Source organism: Necator americanus, chromosome IV (assembly GCF_031761385.1).
Source record: "Necator americanus strain Aroian chromosome IV, whole genome shotgun sequence".
NCBI classification, from domain to species: Eukaryota; Metazoa; Nematoda; class Chromadorea; order Rhabditida; family Ancylostomatidae; genus Necator; species Necator americanus.
The window spans coordinates 8294550-8319964 of record NC_087374.1 but is presented as its reverse complement, the minus strand read 5'-3'; the positions used below and the strand labels follow the sequence as shown (position 1 = coordinate 8319964).

Here is a 25415-nt window from a genome sequence, read left to right as displayed (position 1 = left end):
CCAGTAAGGGTTTCGCTAAGCTTATAGCTGCTACGCTCCACCGACGCGAATCCAGAGAAGCCGCGTACGCAATTGCGTACGTGCTTCATGTCAATTTGGCCCTATTATAATACATATGATACCATTTCTCACGTTTCTAGTCGCTTTGCTTTTTATTTTTATGCTACTTTATGCTTTATTTTATGCTACTGTACTTCTGTGTATCCTCCCTCCCCAAATTTTAAAGGAAATCATATTAGCGGTGGTTGCATAAATCTCTAAGAGAGTCTCCAAGAAGAAAAGTGAGTAGACCTCATTAAGCAGACTAAAGATAGTAGAATAATAAAAATATATAAATTGGGAAGAAAAATAGTCAGCGAAACTCAAAAGTAAGTTGAACGCAAACTTTCGACTACATCCGGACAATTTCCGCAGGAAATTCCCATGGTTTTGAGGAAAATGGGTGTTCGTGCTCTGACCGCCATCCTTTCGTCCCCTAAGACAACCACCTTTTGGACATGCAAGGCACGGTCTTTAAGAATCGGAATCCTTCCAGGATCTACCAAGGTTACATTTAAACAATCATTTTTTTGGTGCTGCGGTGAAAGCTAAAAAGTACGGTATACATTACAGTACGGTACAATGTTATCGTCATTATTATTTTTATTATTTTTTTATTGCTATTGAACTACAGCATTAGAGCATTTTGAGTCATCTTAAACCAAAAAACAATTCTGAAGCTATTTTTCATCACTTATCACCATGAGATCCGATTAGAGGCGTAAATTAGCTCAACGACAACAAAATCGAGGAACTCACTCCCGGTATGATTGCTTCGACACCAGTCCAATCCTCATCGCATCGTTTGATCCCCTCGGTGGTTTTTATTTGAGCGACAAGAAACAACGGTAACGCCATGGTTATGCTAGAAAAAAGACTCATGATAGAAATGTACAGCAATCCATAAAATCCATAAAATCCACTAGCTGTCTTTACCTGAATGCCCATGTGCCGAGTACTAAATAGATTGCTCGTCTCCTCGTCAGGCGCATACTCGGCGACATCACAAACATGATCGCCATCCAACGGTCAAAACTGCAAATCGATTCTATGGTCGTTGCCAAATTTGTTCAACCGCAAGAGCGTGACGCGTTTGCTGCGACGCAGTTTAATTCCTCTCAGCTCTGCCTAACTCTCCTTCCACCCGGTTGAACGAATATGAGTGCGACTCTAACTCTTATCCGAATTTTTTACTTTTATACATCTCAAGTAAACTGAGCTAAGAACCAAACCTGATCACGACGAGAGTCCATGAACTGAGAAACACGGCAATTCCTTGCAGGAAACACAGAAGGCTGCACATCGCCGAGCCGAAAACCCAGCGTTGATCATCAAAAATGAGCACTTGCCAGTAAGAAAACGGTATACAGAACACAGCAATGAGCAGATCAGCTGCAAAAAATCTATTACTTACTAATTTACTTGCAAAAAACTTATTACTCACTACTTACTACTACTTATTACCTACTTATTATTATTCACTAATTCTACACATATTTCCACTTATTACTTACCTCACTTATTTTATTATTTCTTTGCAACAGTTTTTGCCTCGACACAGTATTGCCTGAGGAGTTTGGGTGACAAAAAGAATTTCTTAACGAAAATGACCATGTCTTATTATCTCTATCCCTTCGTTCCACATAGAAACCGTGGTTACAGTCGATCCGAACCTCTGATAAAGGGATCTTGACGAGATGTAGTCGGATCAGGCGGAGGATCAACAGCTATGCTTTAGCGCGCGCTGCACCCGATGCAGCCGCCCACGCAGATTCACTCAGCTTCAGGTCGTTTTGATCCGACTGTTTTGACCCCACCTGATGTGTAGTACATACTTTTCAATCGATAGCAACGCATATCAACACTAGCAATTGTCACGTTAGCCCGATTGTGCAATTGCACCATAAGTCATAAATTTTCGGCTCAACAGTACTTTCATTAGTTTACGTACTTTAAACGTAGACTTTTTAAAAGAAAAGTTTGTTTGAGATTTATCCTAAATATGAACTTATAGAAGAATTATTCCTTATTTGTTGTACATGAATGCGTTCAAAACGTATCGAACTCAGAAACAAATTAAAATTTAATTGACGGTAATTTATTGATGATCACTCTCTGCAAGTTTTTCAAAAACCACAAGTGCGAAATTCTTCCTGACTAACTCGGAAATTCCAGCTACAAATGGAAATCTTTTGCCAAATTTCAGGTCTCCTCATATCCCCTTTTTTTAAATAGTGTGGCAATTAAGTACTCAATAATTTCTTGCTTCTGGCACATTTTTTCTACCGTTTCCAACTTTAATTTTTTTTAATTTCCAAAATTTTGAGATAACCCTTTTGAATGGCTCATTCTGTCAGCGGTTGCGGTGGTAATTCATCCAAAAATAGCCAAATTTTTGTACAAAAAAACCGTCATCGAGAAATTCTAGTCAAGATCCCAAGATGTGTGGTGCATTTGCACAACTTCAGTAGTATATGTATGTGGTTACTGACGTTAAAACGCGTCGGTATCGATTGAAAACGATCCGAGCTCAGACCTCACCACTCAATCAATAATCCAGATATCATTGTTTATCATTGTCAGATATCATTGTTCTATCCCTCTACAATGCGAAGGTCTCTTTCTTCTATTTTTTTTCTTAATTTCCTCTTTTCTCTTTTTTAGAAGCTTTTTTTTCAAGAAAAGATTTTTCGCCACCGCCATTGATGCGTAAGAATTGCATGGGAATAAAAGTAGTGTGGTTTATGGTAGAGTCCAATAAGTTTTCGCCGTTTCCCGTTCGTTAAATTTTCGAGAATTTCCGGATATCTAGGAAATTTGGATTTTGTGGTTTTTGGGGGTAAATGGACATGTAGGTGAATGTTTGCTCGTCCAGCCGAATGAGTGCTTGTTGCGCTTGGATTGCTGGAAATGGAATGTTTTTCTCGTCATTGTTAGGAAGTAAAAAGCCGGCAATCCGTGCTCATTACGAACAGGAAAGGTCATGAAGCCGAAGCTGTTGTTAGCTTATGAAGCTATGAAGAAATAACACAAAGGACAAGCAGCCGGCGCGAAGATGGAGAGATCCGGGAGGAGAATGGGATTTTCATGTGAGATCCCTTCCAAGATACGTAGAGAGCAGAGGCTGGGAAAGAATAATGAATGCGCATGAGGTGGTGCAATCCTAAAGAATCAGCCACTCTCATTAGAGTGAATATTTCTTGGATGTGAACATTTTCAAATGGAAATTTGACTGCTTTTCCATATTTCCGTATTATTTGATTCTGCTATACACGCTCATTTTTTAAATCCTGACAAATATTACGTGATAAGTTACTTAAATATAATGAATCTGATGAGTATTTTTTTGGAAAGTTCCGCACTTTTCGTCCAGTTTCAATAGATTTTCAAGTTTTGCTCTTGAGTTCTTTTCTTCAGTTGTGGAGTTGGAAATTTTTGAGCACGGGAAACCACTCGGACCCCAGCACGACACGTTTTATTTCCACTTTTGATTATAACACTACTTTTTCGACAAAAAAAAGAAATTAGCTAAAATTAGTAAGAAGACGGATAACTTTGTCCAGAAACGTCATTTTTAGCGGGAAAAACAAGACGGATTGATTTACGAGGATGGGCATATGAAAGTCTGGATTGCACGAAGCGAAATTTGAGACATATTTCACGAAAAAAAATCCCCTTTCGGCAATAATTTGACGAAAATCTAACGTCACTTTCAATGATGGATGTAATTTTTCGACGTTCAGCATGTCAAATAACCGTTTCATGCAAAGTTTTGGCGAATGAAAAGCGCTCAAAATGTAATTTTTCTAAAACCCCTTAAATCCTCTATGCACTCTAATTATTGATTCAAAAGTGAACAAGAATTAAATTAACATAGAAAAAACGAACAAAAAAAATCCCGGCTAGTATAGAAAAAAAGCTCTTTCAAATTTGTGTTAGATAATGCTAAAGTCTTTTTTTCTCGGTGCGCGAGTCAGAATTTAGAAGAAAAAATCCATATTAAAAGCGCATTTAGCAGAATAAAATAATATGAACAAAAATCCCAAAATTTTAATGCAAATATGAAAGCAGTGAGAAAATGAAATTTCTCTTTCGTTCATCTATTCTATTAATTCTACTGATCTTTTCTGGATTATAAAAAAATTAACGAAGTCAGGAACATTGATATTCAGGAAAAAAACGAATAAACAGGAACATTATTTGTACTCATTCCTTGTCTCCTACTCTGAGCACGCCTTTGAGCGTAATAAATAAATTTAAAAAAATAAATAAAGTCACTGTGATTTCAGAAATTAAGAAAAATAGACAATAAAAAATCTCACCAATAGCCAAATTAAGGATAAGTATATTTGTGGCGGTTCGAAGCCTTCGAAAATACAGAATAACCATAATTACCAACGAATTCCCGTATACCGAACAAACGCATAACACGTTGTAGAAACAGATGCAGAGGACCTTTAAAAAAATAGTTGAAATAAAAAATTAAAGTTTACAAAGAATGAAAAATAAAAAAAAATGATTTGACGAAAAAGAAAAACGATGGTGAAGATCGAATGCACATGCATAACGTACCTTAACAATTGGTGTAAGTTGATAAACCTCGGGCAATCCCATATCGGCTTTAAATTGTTCCGAGGTATTCATTCTAAAAAAAGAAAAGAAATGAGAGAAAATAAAAGAATGAGGGATGAAAAATTGTATGCGTTGAGCAACGGCGTTAAGAGGGAAAAAACTACGAATGTGATGGTTCATTGCAGATGTGCGCGGCTGAGTTAACATAAAGCTACGTAAAAGAAACGCTGATGAGATGGTTACGCATCATTTATGTAGGAGCAGACGCATGTGAAGCGGATGAGGAGAAGACGATGAGAAGCGATGAACGGAAGAGGAATAGAAGGAGGAGGAAACGATAGAAGTCAAGAAAAGTGTGGAAAATCGATGAAGGAACAATAATTTTACGAGTATGTTCGGATTTTTTTCCAGAAATTTCTCAAATAACAACCACATGTTCAGTCTAGCGAATTGGTCACAGACCCCCTCCTCATTTCCATCACTTCACTTTCATAGGCTCTTTCATTTCGATGACACCGGAGGAAAAAAAACCGCCTTGATAGGTTGCAATATGAATTTGAAAGAGGCGATGTCGCACTTTATGACTCTTTTTTTCGATTTTAGCATTCTGTAGCATTTTTTTAAAAAAATGTTATGCCGCCTTCTTAACGTTTCAGTTTTAAACCTCCGTTTTGTTCTTTTGAAGGCGATACTTCAATTGTAGCCAAAGAATGGGTTTGTAAAACTTATACTATTAGATTGAAGGAAGGAATCCGCATCATGAAAAATCTGTTTCTTTGTCTTGAATGTGTAGCGCAGCCGGTAAGAGGTCCGATTGTGATTGCACGATCGATTGATGGTTCGAAACCGCCCTGGTGCCAAATAACTAATTTACTTTGATATTACATATTATTACATAGTACTTACTTATAATACCTATATTTAATATTTAATATTATGCTTTACTTATTAAAGATGAGGATTAGTAAGTGCGGATATAGCGCATTTCAATCCTGAGAGTTCCATGTATTGGTCGAATACTTAACTAAAAGGAGAAATAGACTGATTTTATACAACGGTAGGAAAATGAGGAGAATCATCGGAGGCATTACGGACTCATTTGTTGCTTTTTTTTAAAATCTGCTTCCCCTAGTCATTGTATAGGTGACAGGGCTCGTAGATTCCTGAAATTCCTACACATAAGGTTATAACTCATGCACTCGGAACTTTATTTGACTTTAAGGAATGAACAGCTTAGTTGGCGTTGGGTGGCGTCGAACTACCGATTGCGCAAACGTAGTGGCAACCACTTGCCGTTGCGCCACACCTATTACCTGGCTATTATCGTTTCGAATATGATGCATTTTAATGAGGAAAAAAAATAGAAAAGAATTAAAAAAATCAAAACAGAAATCGTACGCATAGCTATCTTCTTCAAACATTCTCTTAAAACAATACTAAAAGTGCGTAGCATCGTTCATCACCCAGCTTTAGCTGCTGCCAATATTTACCGCAGACCCAGGATTTAAAGTTCATTCATAAATTCCATCAAATTCATCTAAAGTGTGACATTTTAAATCTCTCAGCAGAAGTGAAATCCGGTAAGAAAGTTTCGAAAAAAAAATTCAAGTAAATCTTTTTCCACGATTCAAGGTGTCGTACACCATCCGGAATATTTTCTAACGAGAGCAATCCATTAACGAAAGAAACAAAAGATATAGGAATGTAACAGTATCTCTGACTCTCGGTTAATCACCATAGTTTATTCATTTATTTTCATTTACATACTCCAATGGTGCAGTAAAGAAAAAACAAATTTTGAAGAAAAAACAACAAGAACAAGAAACACAATAAGTCAGAACATCCTTTAAAAAAATTGGGACCCAAATTATTGTCATTGAGACTTTGAGGCAGTCCTTTTCGTAGTGGATTGAAGGCATCACCCCACGAATCTGAAGTGGTGCAGATTTTAGGTGGAGTATTCGTATACGGGATGGAAGACTATGGAGAGGGGAGTGATTCCGTCCTTTTCTTCCTAATTGCCGAAAAAAAACGTCCCGGAAGATGCGGCGCCGCACAAGGCTGGCGCGCTCCAATCGAACCTCTTGTACAAAATGGTGCGCCAAAACGAATGAAGCCGTATCTTCCGGGCCGTTTTTTGCGGCAATTAGGAAGAAATGGGCGAAATCACCCCCCTCTCCATAGTCTTCCATCCCGTATACGAATGCTCCACTTGAAATCCGTACCACCTCAGATTCGTAGGAGTGATGCCTTTAATTGCTTTTATTGATTTCAAATTGATTGAAATTTTCTTTTAGAAAAGGATAGAACGGATAGGCGCGTGTCAAGACAAAGAAGAAAGTTGCACTTGTCCCGGTGGCACTTTTATGTAGAATTATAAAAAAAAGGAAGAAGAGATGTGAAGCACTTTTCAGCAATTCTCTAATAGAATCTTAGCAATTATTGTGGAATCTCAGTAATTATTGTTGACAAGTCCTCGCATCTTATTCGAAGATTCTCCCATTCTGGTCCACATTGAAGCTATTTCTCCCCGAGAACACAACAACAACAACAGCAAATGTGAACAAAATCTTCCAGAAATCTTCTTCAGTGCTTTCCGGAAGGCATTGGAACAAAGAAAGCGAAATTCACATGTTCCTCGTTTAATATAAATCTCTTTCAAATTTCTGGTCAATTTAAAATTGGAGCGAGGAGAACATCACTGGGTGAGAGAGACAGAAAATTGTTATGGAAGGAAATGTAAGAAACCAAATAGAGAAGTAGAAAAATAAAATAGAAAAAAAATAGAAAAGAGTAAAGTTGAGGAATCAAAAATACGGTAAGAAGGGGAATTTGAGGAATAAAATTGTTGTAAAATAAGGAATTACCTATTCAATAACAAGCTTAGCTTCTACCTCACCGCTTCTCAAAGCTTCAGAATTGTGAATGTACCCGTCTCTGAAATGTTTCCAGTCAATTTATCCGAGGTCAGCATCATCACCAAACGATACGTAGAGCATCGCCGTGAAGGTATGCTGTCCAACAATCTCCAAACCTTCCCTCTCCTCTTCTTTCTTCCTCCTCCCTCTTCTTTCTTCTTTCCATTTTCTTCTTTTGATAAAGAAGAAGTTATCGGAAAGACAGGCAACAAATGAAGTTTCATCAAAACCTCGTCGGCACCGACAAGAGAACATAGGTCCAGTTTATTTACCTTCCCCTCTTTTTTTTCTTTTTTCATTTCATGGATGTTTTTAATCCGTTGCATGATCTCAACACGCGCATCAAGCCCATATTCCCGAACCGCACCACACGAATCGACGTGAGTCAGGTGGTTTAGCTTCTGCTCATTGCTTACTGAGCTTACTTAAAGACATCACAAGGCTGGCGCGCTCAAATCGAACTCGTTGTAGAAAATTGAGTACCGGAACGCTTGAAGCCGTATCTTCCGGGCCATTTTTTACGGGAATTAGGAAGAAATGGACGGAACCACCCCCTCTCCATAATCTACTATGCCGTATACGAATACTCCATCTGAAATCCGTACCACCTCAGATTCGTGGGGTGATGCCTTTAATCCTTTATTTCCACACTTTAAGCATGACACACGAATCTGGACAATCAGAAAAAAAGGTGAGGAAGTGATGAAGGGAGCGGCAAGGAGGGAGTGGAGGTGGGAGAGGGTTTGGCTCATTCACGCATGTGAACATACTGAACCCTTCATTATTAGGTATCATTATGATTTCAAAAATGTTTAGAAAAGTCACCGTATGGTTCAGTCCATTTTTTTAAAAGCTTGTCCGGAAATTTTTCGGAGCAAAAACCTTTTTTTTTCTTTTCCTCCTTTATTTACGCAAGTTCTAGCGGAAGAAAGACCGTGCATGTAGGGATGGCGCAGACGACGACAGAAAAGCGATAAAGTGTGCGTTTAGGTGAAAGTACTGGCCTCATCAGTGAAAACGTTACTGTAAAATAAAAAAAAAGATAGGAAAATAAATGAAAGGATAAATAGAGAACAAATAACAAAATTTTGAAATGGGAGCTCTGAAACAACTTTGTGAGTTTTTATACAAAGAGAATGAGAATTATGTTTCTTTTGGAATTATGATGACGCTCCTTCAATGGAAAATATACAAAGAAAAAAATAAGTAAGAATTTTACTGGAGTATTTGGGTTAATATTTATTATTTGGGTCGGAAATAAAAAAAAACAATAATATTATAGAAATAAATGTATAAGTGACGGTGGCAAAGATTTGCTTACGGAACGGTTGCGAACCAAAGAACCGAGGAAGACCAAAGTCAGGAATGTTCAAAAGAGTCGTAGTTTCGAGCGGAAAAAAGTTGGAAACAATAGTGAATCAATAAGAAAATTTGAAAAATTCAATAAATTTGAAGAAAAGAAAGAAAGAAAGTGCACACGTCATTGATTGGTCTTTTTGGGACGCGCTCATTTCTTTGGCTTCAATTCAGAATTCAATCAGAGGTTTATGAAATTGTTTGCAGCCTTGAAATGTTTTATGGTTACGAACAAATGCGTTAAGTCAGCGGTTTTATCCGATCCGATTTTGTTTTATCGAAAAAACGAAAAGTTTGGTTGGCACCGGGCGGGTTTCGATCCGTGCAGTCACAACATCGAAATTCTTATCGATTGTGCTACAGCCCAGTTTTAGGCATATAGGACACATTAAATTCCTAGTTAACGCACGTTAATATCTTTTTAAAAGGTTGTCTGCAAATTTTTCGGAGAAAAAACCTTTCTGTTTCGTCTTATCATTTCCTGTGGCATTTAGATGATTTGTTTTCTCAGCATATCTGCGGAAACAAACAAAATTTCAATAATTTTCTACTTTTTACTCATGCATATATAATTTTTACATAAAATTTAACATTTTTTATTCAACTCTTTTCTTACTCATAGATTTTATCAGTAATATTTAGAGAAAATTCTCCTCGAAAAGACTCAAAATTTCTTAACTCTCCTTAAAAAAACATGTGAAAAAGTTTCGCGCCTTGGATGGTTTCCTCACTTATTTAGACACAAAAAATGGATAGGATCGGACGGGACCTTAGAGCATTCTATTTTGTATTCCATCCCTTTCTATTGAATCAAAAGCTATGGTAAGAGAGAAGGCGAAAGTGTAGCAAATGTAGGAAAGACGATACTCCCTAAGTTCTCTCCAGGAAAAGCGAGGAAAAAAACGGAAGGATCCGTAGAAAGAACACATTTTGTCGAACAAACATGCAACTAAAGATCCACTTCAATGTGCGATGAAAGCTTCAGACTTGAAGAAAAAAAAAACGGAACTATTGGAATTCTCATCGAATATGGGAACCATAGATAATTTAATAGAAGATATTTCATTTTAGAAAAGCTCGAGTCAGCCAGAAACCTGGAAAAAATCGTGAATTACCTCAGAGGCAAATGTCATAAAAGATTTTCCCTAACTGCACGTACAGTTAAAAAAATGGAAGAGTAACGGAGAAATTTGAGATTTCCCGTGAGCAGTCGGTTGTGAGCAGGGTGGACACATGAGTCCACGTGAACACGCAGCACTAATGCGCTGAGCCCCCCGCCGATGCTCTGTGTACTAGTAATGTCAGAAAGTCATTAGGGAGTAACTGAGGGAATTCCTCAATCTCTGCCAGCATTTAGCAATCCGTAGGCTCCCATAAGGATTTTTCCTTAGTGGTTTACCTTAGAAAAAATTTATTATTTTTGACCCTGAGGCTAGGTGAGGTTTCAAAGCACATCGACCGAAGAATCGAAATTACGTTACCCATGTTCCCCCGCCCAATCAAATTAGGCACAGAGGCCATTGTTATCTTTATTTTATTATGGTCGTTTTAAAACAAATATTCGAATATTCGAAATTCTAGCTTCATCTTGGGTTCTCGATACAACAGTAAATATTTGCTTTAAGCACAACACTTGTGAGAGGATCCATTCATTATCCAGAAATGAAGAATATTTAAGCTTTACGAGTTATCTACTAATGTTTTTTTGGTAAGTCCTTTAGATTTTTTTGGAAAGCCTAAGATGAGCTGAAAATCTAGGAATTTTTATGGCGAAGAATATTGGAAATTTCATGATTTTTTCGAAGAGAAAACCACTTTCTTCGCTTCTAAACAATTACTTGACTGCTAATACTTGAGTAGGGACCGGAAGTAAACAACAACAGAGGAGATAAACAACAACAGTATGGGAATTATCGTCAGAGCAACACTTATTGAAGTGCAGACTAAGTAAGGGCGAGTCAATGTGAGTCAATTTAAATTTCAAATGATGATTAATTAAATTTTATTCAACTGTTCTAATTAAAAGAAATAAATTATTTTATTTTTGCCTTTTTAAAAGTCCTATCTACCGTTTTTCCGCGGAAAAACTTCACATAGGTTTAAAAGGGATTAGCTGAATATTCAGAGCTGAGGTAGTCATTAGAAATCCATAATGGTACCCGAAAATGATCAAATGTACACGAAATAGCTCGTAAACCTCGTTTCCCTCCATCGTTTTCACAGAAGATATTGCGGAGGATATTCTTCTTCTTCTCAAAAATCGAAAGAATCATTACGTGAAGCGTGTGCACCACATCTCTATTAGCGAAGCCTCATAAAACACTCTCACTCTACTGGAAGAATAGAACTAAGCCAACGGAATAGGTCTATTTGTACTCAATAAAATCCTAGAAATTGACCGGCGAGGAAAGGAAGTTGTCGGCTTTTGAAGACACGTAAAGTAGCCATGGACGGAAACAAGGACGACGAGGAGGTGTACCTGGACGAGGGTGTTCGAGGAGGTGTTAATCCGCGACCGCTACTGCTATGAACATATGCGGATATCAAGCGTCGAAGCGTGAAAATAAGCCGTAGCAGAGAGAATCAGCTTGAGGAGGAGGTGTTTATCCTCATTCGACGACGGCGACGGCGGCGGAGGCTGGTATGGCTACGTCGTCGTAAGTCGCAAAACCACATATACGCACATCATCGCTTTGTGCAACGTAGGACAGACGTAGGACGGACGAGATGCCTCCCACCTTCAGCACTGAACGGATGTGCTCGGAGGTTGCGAGAAAAGCCGTTGGGAAGAAAAACAACGAAGAAAAATTACCGGCGGGGAAAAACGAGAAATAATGATATTGAATCCTTACTACCTTGAGGATATTGAAAGCATATGTCCAGCATCACATCGGAAAACATTGCACCAGCTCTCGATCACATCAACACATTAATTTTCTCACCTTCATAGCAGATTTTCTACACCAATCCGATCCAACTTTTTCTCAATTTTTTCATTTTTATCTTATTTTCTACTTTCTACACTTTATTTATTTTTTTCTATTTTTCAAAATAAACTGCACAGACCGTTATTTACGGTACTTCGGTATATTTATTTTTGTCATCATTATTTCTGCTTCAGTAGAATTTTTTAACATTTATTTTTCTTATATCGTATATGATAGCATACTGTTACGTTTTTTTTTTCAAATTAAAAGTAATAATTCCATTTTTTTAATACTGTTTATTGTTGTTTACTGTTAAGTCCTTGTTAAGGATGTAAATAGTTATAACTCTCTAAATACAGAAAAAAAGAAGAAAATAAGTAGAGGGTGGATAAAATCAGTAAAACTAAGTGTGTAATGGTGGATGATTAATGAGGAAATGCATTCTCCAAGATATTTTCCAGAGACCAATGCGTTCGCCACGACATAGAGATGCATTCATTCATAAAATGCATCAAATTCCCCCAAAATAGCTCAATTTGTTGAATTTGTACTTGAATTACATGGAAATCAATGAAAAATGATGCGAAAATAGCAAGTTCTCCTCATTATTTCCGCTTCAGTAGAATTTTTACTAATTCCACATATTAAGAAAATTTCCCCCTTTCTGTGCTCGTGTGCATGCAATAAATTGAAGAAATTTCAGCGAATTACAGACTATTATTTTGAGCGTTAAATACCGTGTATTCTATAATATTATGTTTTGATAAATTACCACTTCAAGGAAACTAATTATCTCAGTATACCAAGGAAAAGAAACGCTCAAAGAAGAACGGTGAAAGGAGTAATTTGAAACGAGGATTAGGTAGAAATCTCGAGTATGAATCGTTAAGACCTTATTCAAATCGCACGCTCTTTGTGTAGACCTAAAAAATTGACTTAAATTCGATTAAATGTGCAAAAGGAAGCTTCATATGGATTCGGATTAGAGTGCTGAGAATTTTGATGCACTAGAGGTGGTAACCAGTACAAAAATAATGTCCTATAAACTTTTTTTTTTTGCGATTTTAACTCAATTAACAGTGATTTTAACTCAGTCAGCGTGATATGTACTTTTCTATAAACAGGAAAGGGAGAAATATGCAAGTAAACACAGATTTTATCACCAAAAATTACAAAATACTCAAAATAGCTCCAGAACAGGTCATATACTGTACTCTAATTCAATCTAATTTTCATTCATTTTTTTTATAACTCGAACTTTTAGAACTTTTAGAAAAAAAAGTGTTACAATACACATTCTCTCTTCTAGCCCCTAAGAACGTTTCAACTTTTACGTACACAGATATGTTTGCATTTACAGTCGGCATCAGATGCGTTCGTCCGCACCGCCGCGACGCACCAGCCGTGACGCGTGTGCCGCAACTCAGGCTCATCAGACACTCTCACCCCTGTTTCCACATGTTCCAATCGAAGGCGCATCGCGTTTAATTGTTTGAACCCATCCGGGACTATTTATGGTGCTCTTTAATATATATTTACTCTTACCAATATTTTTTTCTTGATTTCTACATTAGAGAGTTAATTTGATCAATTAATTCTTAGCCCGAGCCCGAGTGCTATGAAGTTTCTTTTGAAAAAATGAAACGAGTACAGATTACAGGAATTTTTTCCAGAAATTTCCGAGAAGGAAATAGAAGTCGTTAGCTGAGTGCACTGTGCACATATTTTGTTCTGCAATCAACGAGATGTTTCACGTATCTGTCTGGGCATAGCCTCGAATCCATAAATCATGCATAGTTAAGTATGTTTGTAGGGGACGTGATTGAAAAATTAGAGGTTTTTCTTTCTTTAACATGTATGAGCATAAAAGAACAGTGAACAAAACACGAAACATCGAATACGGATGGCGGATAGGATTCAGAGCTCACCACAGGCGAACACATCCCAGAAAAACAAAACACATGCACACGGATGTGGCTTAATTTTCTGCTCTTTCAATATTCGACATCTTTTTAATTGATTTTTCTTGGCAGCGCAAATTAGTGGCATAATTTTGCACTGCCGAGAAAATGAAGCATGTTATATGGAAGCCGAGAAAAAAATTTCTGGATATAATTATTTTCAACAGCTGCAAATCAATTAATTGTGGTCATACTGTTAATTAGTAATTGTTATTCAGAAAAAAATATGCTAAAACAAAATATAAACGCATTATTTATAATGAAAAAATAAATTTATAGTGAGTTACATATTTATGGTTGTTTATTATTTATATTCATTATTTATAGTTAGTTACGCTGAATATTAGTTCAAATTAATAAAAACAATGAACTAACTTTAGCTAATTAGCTCAAAAATTAGGGCATAATAAATCGTGAGACAGGAGTGTTCCGGATGGAAAATCCACCTAAAATTCTCCTGCAGTACCTCTGAAAAGCTCATTAGTGCTTCTAAGGAAAGAATGTGCTTTCCTTAACATTATTCGTAAGAGGAAATCTAGGGCTGAAGATTCCAGAATGAATCGTTGAAAGCCCTGCAAAAAAACGCTAATGAGATCGCTAAGGATCCGCGGTTGTGCTGGTTCCGAATGTGACAATGGTGTTGTACTCAACGATTATTTTACAAACTTATTTTTATTTCAGTAAATTTTTTTTCTAGAATTTTACTGAGTATGTAGCTCTCAAGGGCGGGTGTAGTGTAGCGGTTAGAGGTTTCACTGTGACTGCGCGATCGATTGGTGGTTCGAATCCGCCCTAGTGCTCACCAAGCCTTTCATCCCTCCGGGGTCCATAAATTGGTACCAGACTTGTCCGGGATTATAAAAACACTGACTTTTTACATCGGCTCGCCCCCGCAAGTCATTGTAAAGGCAAGTCACACGTTCGTAAACCTCAAACGATTCTGAATTGAAGTGAACGTGGGGGCGCATCCCAAGCGGATTGATTTACGCCGGAAACTTTAAACTTTAACTTTATGTAGCTCTCAGGACATCCACAATATCCAAATCTCTAAGCACAATTGCAGGATCAAGGATGTAATTTTTAATAATTTTCTACAATATTTATTTTCATATAATTGATTAGTTAATTATTAAATTAATTAATCAACTATAGAAAGTTAATTTTGATAAATAATTAAAATATGAAAATTTAAATTATTTTTATGATAATAGAATATTTTAATAAATAATTAAAAAATTCTGCGCGAATAAAATAAAAAGAAATTAGACATTTTCGTGTTCTACTTCATTATTCGTTATTTTATTCGAATACAAATTCAACAAATTGAGCTACTCTTAGGTAATTTTGTGAATTTTATGGATGTGAATGCGTGCCAATGTCGAAGCGAATGCGATTATTGAGTTTTTCAATTGTTTTGTTGAGTTTTCGATGAAAACCAACTCTACAGTATTCGTAGAGGATGAATGACATCATTATTTCGTTTAGAAATGCATATTTACTGCATAAATAAAAACAAATAAAATATTTACGGGATTTACGGGGTAACAGTGCACTAAAAGTAGTCTAGAGCTGGCGAAGGCGTTGGACTTTTAGTTCTACACACTTCTGGGATATTTTTATTTGCAAAATATTATGGAAAATAAAATAAAATAGAATAAAACAGAAATTAAATGGAAGATAGAAAAAATAAAATAAATGAAATAAAAATATAGAATAATGTGCATATTTTTTCAAACAGAACGCCCTGTTCAATAATACAGTTTATTCTTGAAATTTTGACTCTGAATTTTGTTTTTCTGAGAAAAAAACGGTACAGGAGACTTTTTTTCTTGATATTACAGTATCCTAAGCTTCAGAAATCTTCTTATTCTGCATGCAATGCTTAGTTTAATGCAAGTACAAATACATATTCCCTTATTCTTTCTGGAATCAACGATTTATACTAAAAAAAGAAGTTAAAACCCATAAAGCATACTTGTAAGTCAAAGGGGAGTTGCAGTTATGTTGCTCCTAGTTGAATAGACTTCACTTCTTTTTTGTAATTTGCAGAACAGATGAGTTCTAGGAATTTCCGGCCAATTACATAGCTTTTACTTGTATTCAAACGAAAAAAAAAACATCCATGTCAGAAGAGAAGGCGCCTTTTTGTCCGTTTATCGATGAACCGATGGATTTTTCTGAATGGAAATCAATAATCGGGAATCGTTGGTTTGAAAATATGGAGATTTTCCAAAGGATTTTTGAATCAAGAATTTACTAATACCACAAATATAGCATCCGAGCAACAAGGAGTTAAAGTTCTTAGCTCATTCTTAATTGCTTGGATTTTGTTTTGAACGGGTTTCTTTTTTAATTTTTTTTTCTAAAAAGATGAATGAAAAAAATGAAATTTTCAAAAATATTAGGTAAAGTTCCCCAATGTCACATTAAAATTTGTCATTAAGTTTAGTTAAATTTTTCTTTGAAATTTTCAAATTGTTGAAACACAGCGCCAACAACCCGTGCTTTTATTTTTGGATATTTTTTAGGAGTTAAAGCTGCACGTCATTCTTAATTCCGTGGATTTTAGCATTTACATTTTCATTTAAGATATTCGATAATAATATGATTATTATTGTTATAAGATAAGATATTTTAAGATTTCGGGTATTTAAAAAAATATAACCGCTAAAAGAAAATAGTGCTCGTTGACCATCCAACAAATGCTCGCTGATCCTTCTTTGAATGGTGAACGACGAATTGAGCTGGAATTGCAGCTCTAGAGATTTGCACTTAGAACAGCAACATGGGGAAATGAGAAAAATCTGCAGTTGGTTGTTCAAAATGACATTTAATTGGAACAGTCGGTTTCCCATTGAATGACAAAAATGACGTTTATATGAAGTGTGACACGTTTTCAACAGAGCAATAAAGTCACTTTTTGAGATCAAGGTTTTTATTTTTGTGATTTCCCAAATGGATAATGCACTTTCTCAAGCAGAAACAATTTTTTTCGATGTAGTAATAATAGTCGGGAGTTGTAGTAATAATAGTAATGAAATGTCACAATTTCATACATCAGTTAGTAGTTCAGTTGAGTTTCAGAGGGAAAAAAATCGAAAAAGTTGGATTAAAAAAAACGAGAGTAAGAGAAAAAGGATAGAAAATAGCAGAGGCTTCCAAGAATGAATTAGGATGACCACAGAGACGATGTGAAAAAGTAACAGAACGGTGTAGGCATTAGGTTTTTATGTACTTAATATTTACTCATTTTTATTTCATTAATAATTAACTGATATTTAATACTTACTAGTATATTTATTATATTTAATATATTTCTAATCTAAATTATTTTATTATTTATTTATTTTTGTTATTTACTATTTATTATTATTATTTTATTTATTATTATCATTATATTATTTATTATTATTTATTTTTGTCATTTAATTATTTTCTAATCTATTTATATAAATATTATATTTACTAATCCTTACCAATACTTCATGCATTTGCATATATTTTCCGGCTGAGAAAAAAGATAAGCCATGCAAAAAAGGAAGCAAATATAGGACCAACAGCTATTCCGCTAATAATTCTAGGAAGGAAAGATTACGTTTTTTCACCCACATATTTCTTCTGTTTCTAGGTTGTTTGAGCAGTTTCCAGCTGAGAGAAATGAGAAAATCTCTCAGCGTATCCTTTTGAATAATTTTCCGTACCCGTATCCATCGTGTGAACTCAGACGTAAACTTCGACTTTTTTGACCATAAACAAGGAGTGATCAGAAATTTCGCGAACCTTTCCTTGTAAGTCTTTTTTCATCGTCTTTTTCAAGGTAGATTCTTCTGGATTTGCGAGAGCTATTCGCTATACAATCTAATTTCAAATGGAAAGTATATGGTGTTAAGGGCATCACCCCACAAATCTGAGGTGGTACGGATTTCAAGTGGAGTATTCGTATACGGGATCGTAGATTATGGAGAGGGGTGTGATTCCGTCCAATCCTTGCTAATTTCCATAAAAAACGAACGACCCCGAAGATGCGGCGCGTGCACAAGGCTGCTCCAATCGAACTCGTTGTAGAAAATAGCGCGCCGGAACGCTCGAAGCAGTAACTTCCGGGCCGTTTTTTACGGCACTTCGGGAGAATTAAACGGAATCGCCCTCTCCATAATCTAAGACCCAGTATACGAATACTCCACCGGAAATCCGTACCACTCCAGATTCGTGAGGTGATGCCTTTAAACGAATCGATATGAATTGATTAATGGATTGATATGACGGAAGGATGAGGAACAAACAAGAAAAGGACGTTCCACATCTAAAAATTCCAATTTTTTACGGAACGATCTCAAAAACAACACCAGATGATTTTTCGTATCGTTGATTGTTTACGGGTCATGTTTTGTCAAATATCGTTCCTCTTAAAAAAAAGATTATGGTAATATTCGAGTGTGGTAGGAGGAGGGAAAAACACGACACGGAGGGCATCGTAGAAAACAGAAATACGAGTGTATACATATTTGAGAGCATCTTTGAATCCGATCCGATTACGGAAACACTAAATTTATCCCAAAAAATGCACTTGCTCAAATATCATACAAATAAAAATTTTTGGTCGTATAAGAAATGCTTTCTTCGGATTTAAACTTAATTTAATTTAATTTTACCTAAGTTAAACTTTATCTCTGAACGCACACAGAAAAAAACCTTGCTTTATGTACATATTACCCCAAAGAGCATTTCTTCCTTTACAAAACAACGTTTTTAATTTTCATGCTGATTTAATTTTTGCTAATTTCTAGACCAAAATCTATTATTACAGCGAAAGTATATTGAAATTATTTTGTTATTGTTTTGAAATTTGACACATTTTGACATTATTTTGACATTTTTGTTATTATTTTAAATTATTTTGACAAATCCCGACAGTTTAACGTATCCTTGGAACCGAATAAAATACAAGCAAAAAAAAAAACCAAGTAAGATGCACCAGTTACACAGTGAGAAGAGCCGACGATAAATGATCGAGAAAAATATTGGGATTTGTCCCAAGAGGTTCAAAATCCCCTCGAGGGAGACTGGAAGCGTGATAGGCTGATGTACTTGAAACACGGATGAATGAGCTGAGAGGTGGGATGGAAACGCTTCGAGAATCTGAACTTCATCGACGTGGTTTTTGAGAAACTTGCTTGGAACGAGGAACGAGCAAGAGGAGCGATTTTGTGGTAATAAAGGCGGAATATGTAGATTTAAAAATGATATATGTAAGTATTTGATATAATAATAAATATAAAAATAAAGAAAAGATATTTTCGAAAGAATGAAGAAGGAACGATTGTAAATGAGTATCCACATGGTATAGACTTGCGCCTACGCGTACCAACCAAATCCAGAACTTTCGTATCGGATTGCAGGGACAAAAATTTTCGCCATGGAGTGAAGAAGAGGGATTTTCCGGAAATTGAAGAAGAACAGCGTAGGTGGCACCATTATCCTTGAAATTCCGCGTAGAAACAATAGTATAGAGTGGTCAGAATCAAAAATAAACAAAGTAAGAACAACTTCCAAGATGTGTGGAAGCGAACATGAAAATCTCTAAAGAAAGATTCTCTCCGGGTCCATCACAGAGACGATGTTTGCGAAAAGAAATGAACAACCTTTAAGAAAGCTCGTCTTCAATTTATCTCAATGCCCAAAGGAGAATGAACGATGTGTTGTTGTGGACGAATTTAGTCGGCCGGCGAACCGCCCACTCTTCTGTTCTGGATAATGTTCCACTGCTCAAACATGCATCTATCTGGCCGATGTGTTTTCATGGTGTCAGCCCCGATAAATCTTGGACGAAGGAAAATCACATGCTTAGGCAAAGCAACGTTATCAGGAAATCATCCAGGATGCATCGCTTTTTGCAGGGGATCGGGAGCAGTTACCAGTAGTAGGGTCAAAAAGAGATGAAGCACGGTGCAGTTGCGTAAGCAGTTGCGCTCGATGCGGTGCGATGGACCGTAGCGGCTAGGATCGAATGAGGACTCCGTTTACCACAGTTCATTGCTGCAGTTCGCGATGGCGATGCTTCCACCTCGACTCCAACCGCCATCTCAACCGCGCCGCTTCGAGCGCAACCGCTTACGCAACTGCACCGTGCATCATGTCGTTCTGACCCGAACATAGTTCAGCTAATCAATAGCTACGTGAAGTTCACAGGAGTTTTGGGACTTACTCATTTCCCCACACTAGTTTTCTCGATTTTTTTAATCTTAAATGGCTAGAGGATGATACGGCCTAACGCTGCTACACACGCCTTTGCCCTGCGTTTGTCCTCATTATAGGAATCAGAGCCTTTCCTGTTCGATCTTCAACTAGAGCTCGCACAGAAATCCATTCATCCGTCGCCATTCCATAATCCGCAAGAAGATACGTCTCGAGTAAACCGTCTGCAGCACCACGTGTTCTCAGATCTTCCTTCAACACCTCCGTCAAGAGCCTTCTTTTACGACCAGCGAGCATCTTCAGTTTGAGTCTGGGAGCATCCTCAGAACAACTTGAACAAGACGATCAGACGATCACTCTGATGGCGTGACCACAGAGGCGAAGATGGCTTAGGTAAAATGGTAAAATGTAGGGGTGGAGGGGAATGCGGGGGGCAGTCGAGGCCCTAAGACCTAAGCACAAGTCTCAGAGGATCTATGACATGCAAGCTAAAGTTACAAAGCGACAAAAGTAAGGTAGAACGTCCAGAAAAAAGAACGCCACGGAGACTGAGTGTTGATGTTTTCCACTGGTACACCATCCGCTGGTCACCACCATATCCACTTCCGAGTAGAGTTCTTCGTTATCGCTTACCATCGGCCAGGAGTAGCCTAACAGTCGTCCAAGCAGCTTTCACCCCGTGAAATCAAGTTTCTCCATCTCTATACCGTTCAGTATGCCATTAGCCTGAACGCTTTGTGCATGACATGAGAAATGTTCAAGGTTTGCGCCATTTCGATCTTTTCAACGTTTAAATGTCCTGAGCCTGTATCCGATAAAATTCTTTCACTTCGATAAGCCCCCTCCCCGTACAGGAAAAATGCGCCTCGGTTGGATACATTGCTACCCAATAGAAATTAGTCCGTGGAGAAACACATAATAATGCGGCAAAAATATGTTTCCATTCGTTTTAGCATCGGAAATCTTTCAGCAACAAATTCTTTGATCCTGCAGAGAAGAACTTTTGCATCGTGTTTGTGTCCGTGCATTAATCAAATAATATTTGATAGTACCAGTGGAAAAGGAGGTCGCCGATGATTTCCTTTCCATAGTATTTTTCCATGCGAGAACAAATATAATGGACACGAACTCTAGTCCACGGTTTCACCTAGGAATGAAAAGCTTCTTCGAAGTAATTTTAATGATTTTTTGGTGAAGGTTTTTCTTTTTTAAGTTTTTTTTTGAAGTAGTAAGCTGAAGACCACTGTAGACCCTCTACACAGTATTTGTGAAGTTCCATAGCCTTAGCCAGATTCTTGGCTATTTCTAGCGGATTTCTGCAAAATTTCAAGAGTTCCTATGTCTTCAGGAACAAATTTAATTTCCTGCTGTATCGATTTCGAACAAGAGCTTGTAGGAAATCCGGCAGTTCAGGAGAAAAAATCCCTTTACAATGAAATTTACTCGTTCTCCTCGTTTACATCTTTCTCTATCAAGAAAAAGAAACCCGTGACTTCATTCATTTCTGAAGCAGAAATAGAAAATCATTCCTGACATCAGACGAAGAAGAATTACAAGCAGTAAGGATTTGTAAGGAGCACTAAGGATGTGAGGATTGGAGGACATTAAGGGGTGATTATATTGACAAACTTTTGTTATAATACAGCAACGAGAACAGCTTACTTCTGCATGTACGTATGTATGCGTAAACAGGAATGTACATACGTACATATACGTGTTATGTACATAGCTGCAGTCTGCGACACACCAGCTACGAATATGAGAATTTTTCGAGGATCCAGGATCCTTAGGAACTCGTCCTTTTCTCGTATACGAAGTGTTAAATAGTCCCAAAATAGTATATAGTAAATAAAATAAAATAAAATTGTACGTAGTTTATTCAATATTCGTTTAGAATGAGTCACAATAGCGTCATAAAACTCTAATATACTTTTTCTGGATGATTAGATGAACGGAAGTGGATACAAGTTTCTAGTGGTTTTCAAATCAGAACTCTGGTTAGGAACAAAAAAAAATCCTGAAGGGGTAGATAGCGAAAGAGTGTGGGATTAAGAAAAATCTAAGAGAAATTATGGATCAGTTATAAAACCTTCAAACATTCGAAATTATTAGAAGTCACAGAGACTTTTCTTCTTTTGTTTTTTTTTTCAGAAGTACTTTTCTAAGCTGAATAATGAGAAAAAAGTGATCTGTCGTAACAAAATGGATTTTTTTCCTCTATTTGTGTTACAGGTAGGTATCGCATTTAAGCAGTTAGCGTTACTCCAGAATTTTGGGAAGGTTAATGCCCTGAGGATCTACTCATGAGTGATCTACAATTAATGTGCTTGCGATAATAAATTAGCAGCATCGATCGATGATCGATAACTTGTTATCGATCCCTGCAAATGATATCATGATGGTGAGCTTTCATACATGGAATCAACGTATTATTCGGGTTTCAAGCCCATCATTATTCTAAAACGAATTATTCGAAGCAATTCAATTTCTGGATGCCTATTTCCAAGACGTTCACCATATCGCATTCCTTGATTTTCTACTCAAAACTGCAAAAGATTCTCTTTTTTCTGAGAAGATGTGAAAATAATGGTACCATCAATGTGATAGGTCCCGTGCAGAAAAAAAGACTTCAATGAGAACGAGAACACAGAATACTGGCCCTCCGCCCACTATGTACAACCTAAGCACCTTTTTCCTAACAATCCTGATGGTTTGACTTTCATGATTTAAGTAGGATCCTAAAAATATCAATTTAAATGTGAGTTCGAAGAAAACTTGGAACTTCCGGATTTTTCATCGTCTGTTTTCTCATATAGTTTCTCATTTATTGGTTTTTCACCTCAATCACTAGTGATATTCTTTTTTTTTCGTGGAACGTTCACAACAATACCGTACACATTTCCGCAGCGAGATTTTGAACAGCTTCTGGAAAAATGGTTATTCTTCAAGGCATATAAACGAATCTCTTCTAACATGAGGGCGCTTTTCCTTCGGATAATGAATCCACTCCGTTTTTGTATGAACACAAAAATTGTTGAAATATATAACAAAATAATATTAATAATAATAATAATAATAATAAGTAAATAAATAAAGCCTAGAGAAGAATTCGGGCGAATTTTACTATTTTTACACCTGCATTTTACATACATTTTTATTTTTACAATTTTTATTTTTTTTTACTAAAGAAATGAAAAATCCTGGTTTATCGATTTCCAGTGTTCTTGCCTTGAGGCATTATTAGACTACGCATGACGCGCCTATTTGTTTTAGCAGGTAGTTGATTTTTGGTTATGGCGAAAATTTATGAACATCGTGTATTTGGAGCTGGGAATCGTTGAGAAATGATCGCTTTCTCCAAGCCCGACCATTGAGAAAAAACAATCCGCATCTGCGGTGAATTACGGTAATAGCTGTGCATTAATTTGCTACGATTCTACAGATTCTACAGATGACTGGCTCATCTGGATAGAGCGTCTACGCGAATAGTCCAAGCTAGGTGAAGAGCAGCAAAAAGATCGAGATAAGCTGAATTAAAGGCATCACTCCACGAATCTGAGGTGGTAGGGATTTCAGGTGGAGTATCCGTATACGGGATCGTAGATTATGGAGAGGTGGGTGATTCCGTCCATTTTTTCCTAATTGCTGTAAAAAAAACGGCACGGAAGATGCGGGTTCGAGCGTTCCGGCGCGCTACTTTCTGCAAGGAGGTACCAGAATCTTCTAGACCGTGTTTTACGGCCATTAGGAAGAAATGGAGGGAATCACCCTCCTCGCCATAATCTACGATCCCGTATATGAATACTCCACCTGAAATCCGTACCACCCCAGATTCGTGGGGTGATGCCTTTAAGGTAAATTCGTCGATGAACTGATGGGAACTGTAGACGGAATCCGGTACGGAATCAAAGAGGTGGGAAGGAATTAAAATCAATCGATTAGGTGAGCAGATCCTGTTTATGATGAGAATCAAAGAATGTTGACATATTGACTTGCGTGACTTAATCGATCAGTTGATATTATCGGCTGAGTTACGTAATCGAGTCGACAAATATGAAAAATAGTCGAAAATAATCGAAACTCACTACATTTTACACCGTTATTTCCCAAGATTTCCCATTTTACTGTACAATTTTTTAACGAGGTAATGAAAGAGCAAAACTTTCAGTTGTGTTTAGTTTGGAAAATTCCCTAAAGTCCTAGTTTTTCTCTCTCTTTTCTTGGTTAGCGATATTCAAAAAAGAGAATACTGATGCTGGATAACACAGAGAAACAACCATGACTGGATTGCATCCGAGAAAAGCAGTAACGAGAAAGATTGAGTGCTTTTCAACATTTGAGTTCGAGTTCACGTCATTTCTGACATCAAATTTTCGGAAAACATATGAAGTATCGGATAGGGCATTATTTATTAAAAATCTTTTAAAAAAATTGCATCTGGTCGCTCTAATCTCTGGAAGTATACAATTGGGCCTGAGAAGGGATTTTATTTATTTTTCTACTTATTTATCTATCTACTCAAATACACGAACGGTGCAGCAAAAAGAAAATAAGAAAACGACAAAAAATTAGTCTAAGTCAGAATATTTAGGAAAAAAAACGTCAGTTTTTTTTGTCAATATTTGGGAAAAAATCGCCAAATTTTTTGTTAACTTTTTGTCAAATCTTTGAAAAATTACACCTGGTCGCTCTTATCTCTGAAAGTATACAACTGGGCCTAAGAACGAATTTTATTTTTTTTTTACTTATTTATCTATCTACTCAAATACATGAATGGTGCAGCAAAAAGAAAAACCAAGAGGACAAAAAAGTTGTCTAAGTTAGAATATTAAGGGAAAAATTGCTAAATTTTTGTCAATGGAGTCTGGCGTAGTCCTTTTCGGATGGCGGATAACACACAAATTATTTTTCTCACGATCACAAACATCTCATTTTCCCGTTGTGTAAGATCGTATCGTGTGTGTGTTTGTGTGCGAGAGGTGCGTAGAGGTGTAGAGCGACGGAGGTTCGGCCCAGCATACACATATCATTAATAAATGCAGGTAAACACTTCAGAAATTAGACTCTCACGGATATCTAACACGACTATAAGGAAAAATATCCGTGTAAGAATCGAAGAAGATGATCATCAGAAAAAAAAGAATTTTAAGAAGAAAGAAGAGAGCACAGAATCGGTGTTCTATCGTTGTTGGGATGTGGTCGGTGGGAAATCATGCAGTGCGAGGATACGAGAGAAAACAGCAATTTAGTGGAGAGTTCCTAGAATAATTACACACACCCGCTGTAGGGGAACTTCTTACGCAAGCGGCATCGAGCAGCAACACATTAACTCTTGCTGCTCACACACGCACGCACCCATCAACCACATCCTTAATCACAGCGCCTGTGCAGAAGAGCAAAGAGTTAGCGAGGAGGCGCGGATTAGAAATGAAGCAACTACGGACAGA

General features: G+C 36.9%; 2 protein-coding genes across 4 annotated transcripts in view; both read right to left on the bottom strand.

Moving 5' to 3' along the window:
* RB195_000655 (uncharacterized protein) overlaps positions 1-25415 on the bottom strand; it is a gene marked incomplete at both ends in the record, with an annotated part of 65376 nt that overhangs the window by 11553 nt on the left and 28408 nt on the right. For 2 of the 3 annotated variants that reach the window (XM_064197118.1, XM_064197119.1), the window contains 5 exons: positions 799-904; positions 976-1074; positions 1272-1431; positions 4362-4494; positions 4612-4683. In XM_064197118.1, coding sequence (XP_064053001.1) covers positions 799-904; positions 976-1074; positions 1272-1431; positions 4362-4494; positions 4612-4683 — 570 coding nt within the window. Of the gene's footprint in view, positions 1-798; positions 905-975; positions 1075-1271; positions 1432-4361; positions 4495-4611; positions 4685-25415 lie in introns of those variants that run through there. The other variant, XM_064197117.1, reaches the window with a different exon arrangement.
* RB195_000657 (uncharacterized protein) lies at positions 20050-20265 on the bottom strand (the record flags this gene model as incomplete). The annotated part of the gene is made up of 1 exon (XM_064197121.1): positions 20050-20265. The coding sequence occupies one exon, from the start codon at positions 20263-20265 to the stop codon at positions 20050-20052; it is 216 nt and encodes a 71-aa protein (XP_064053000.1).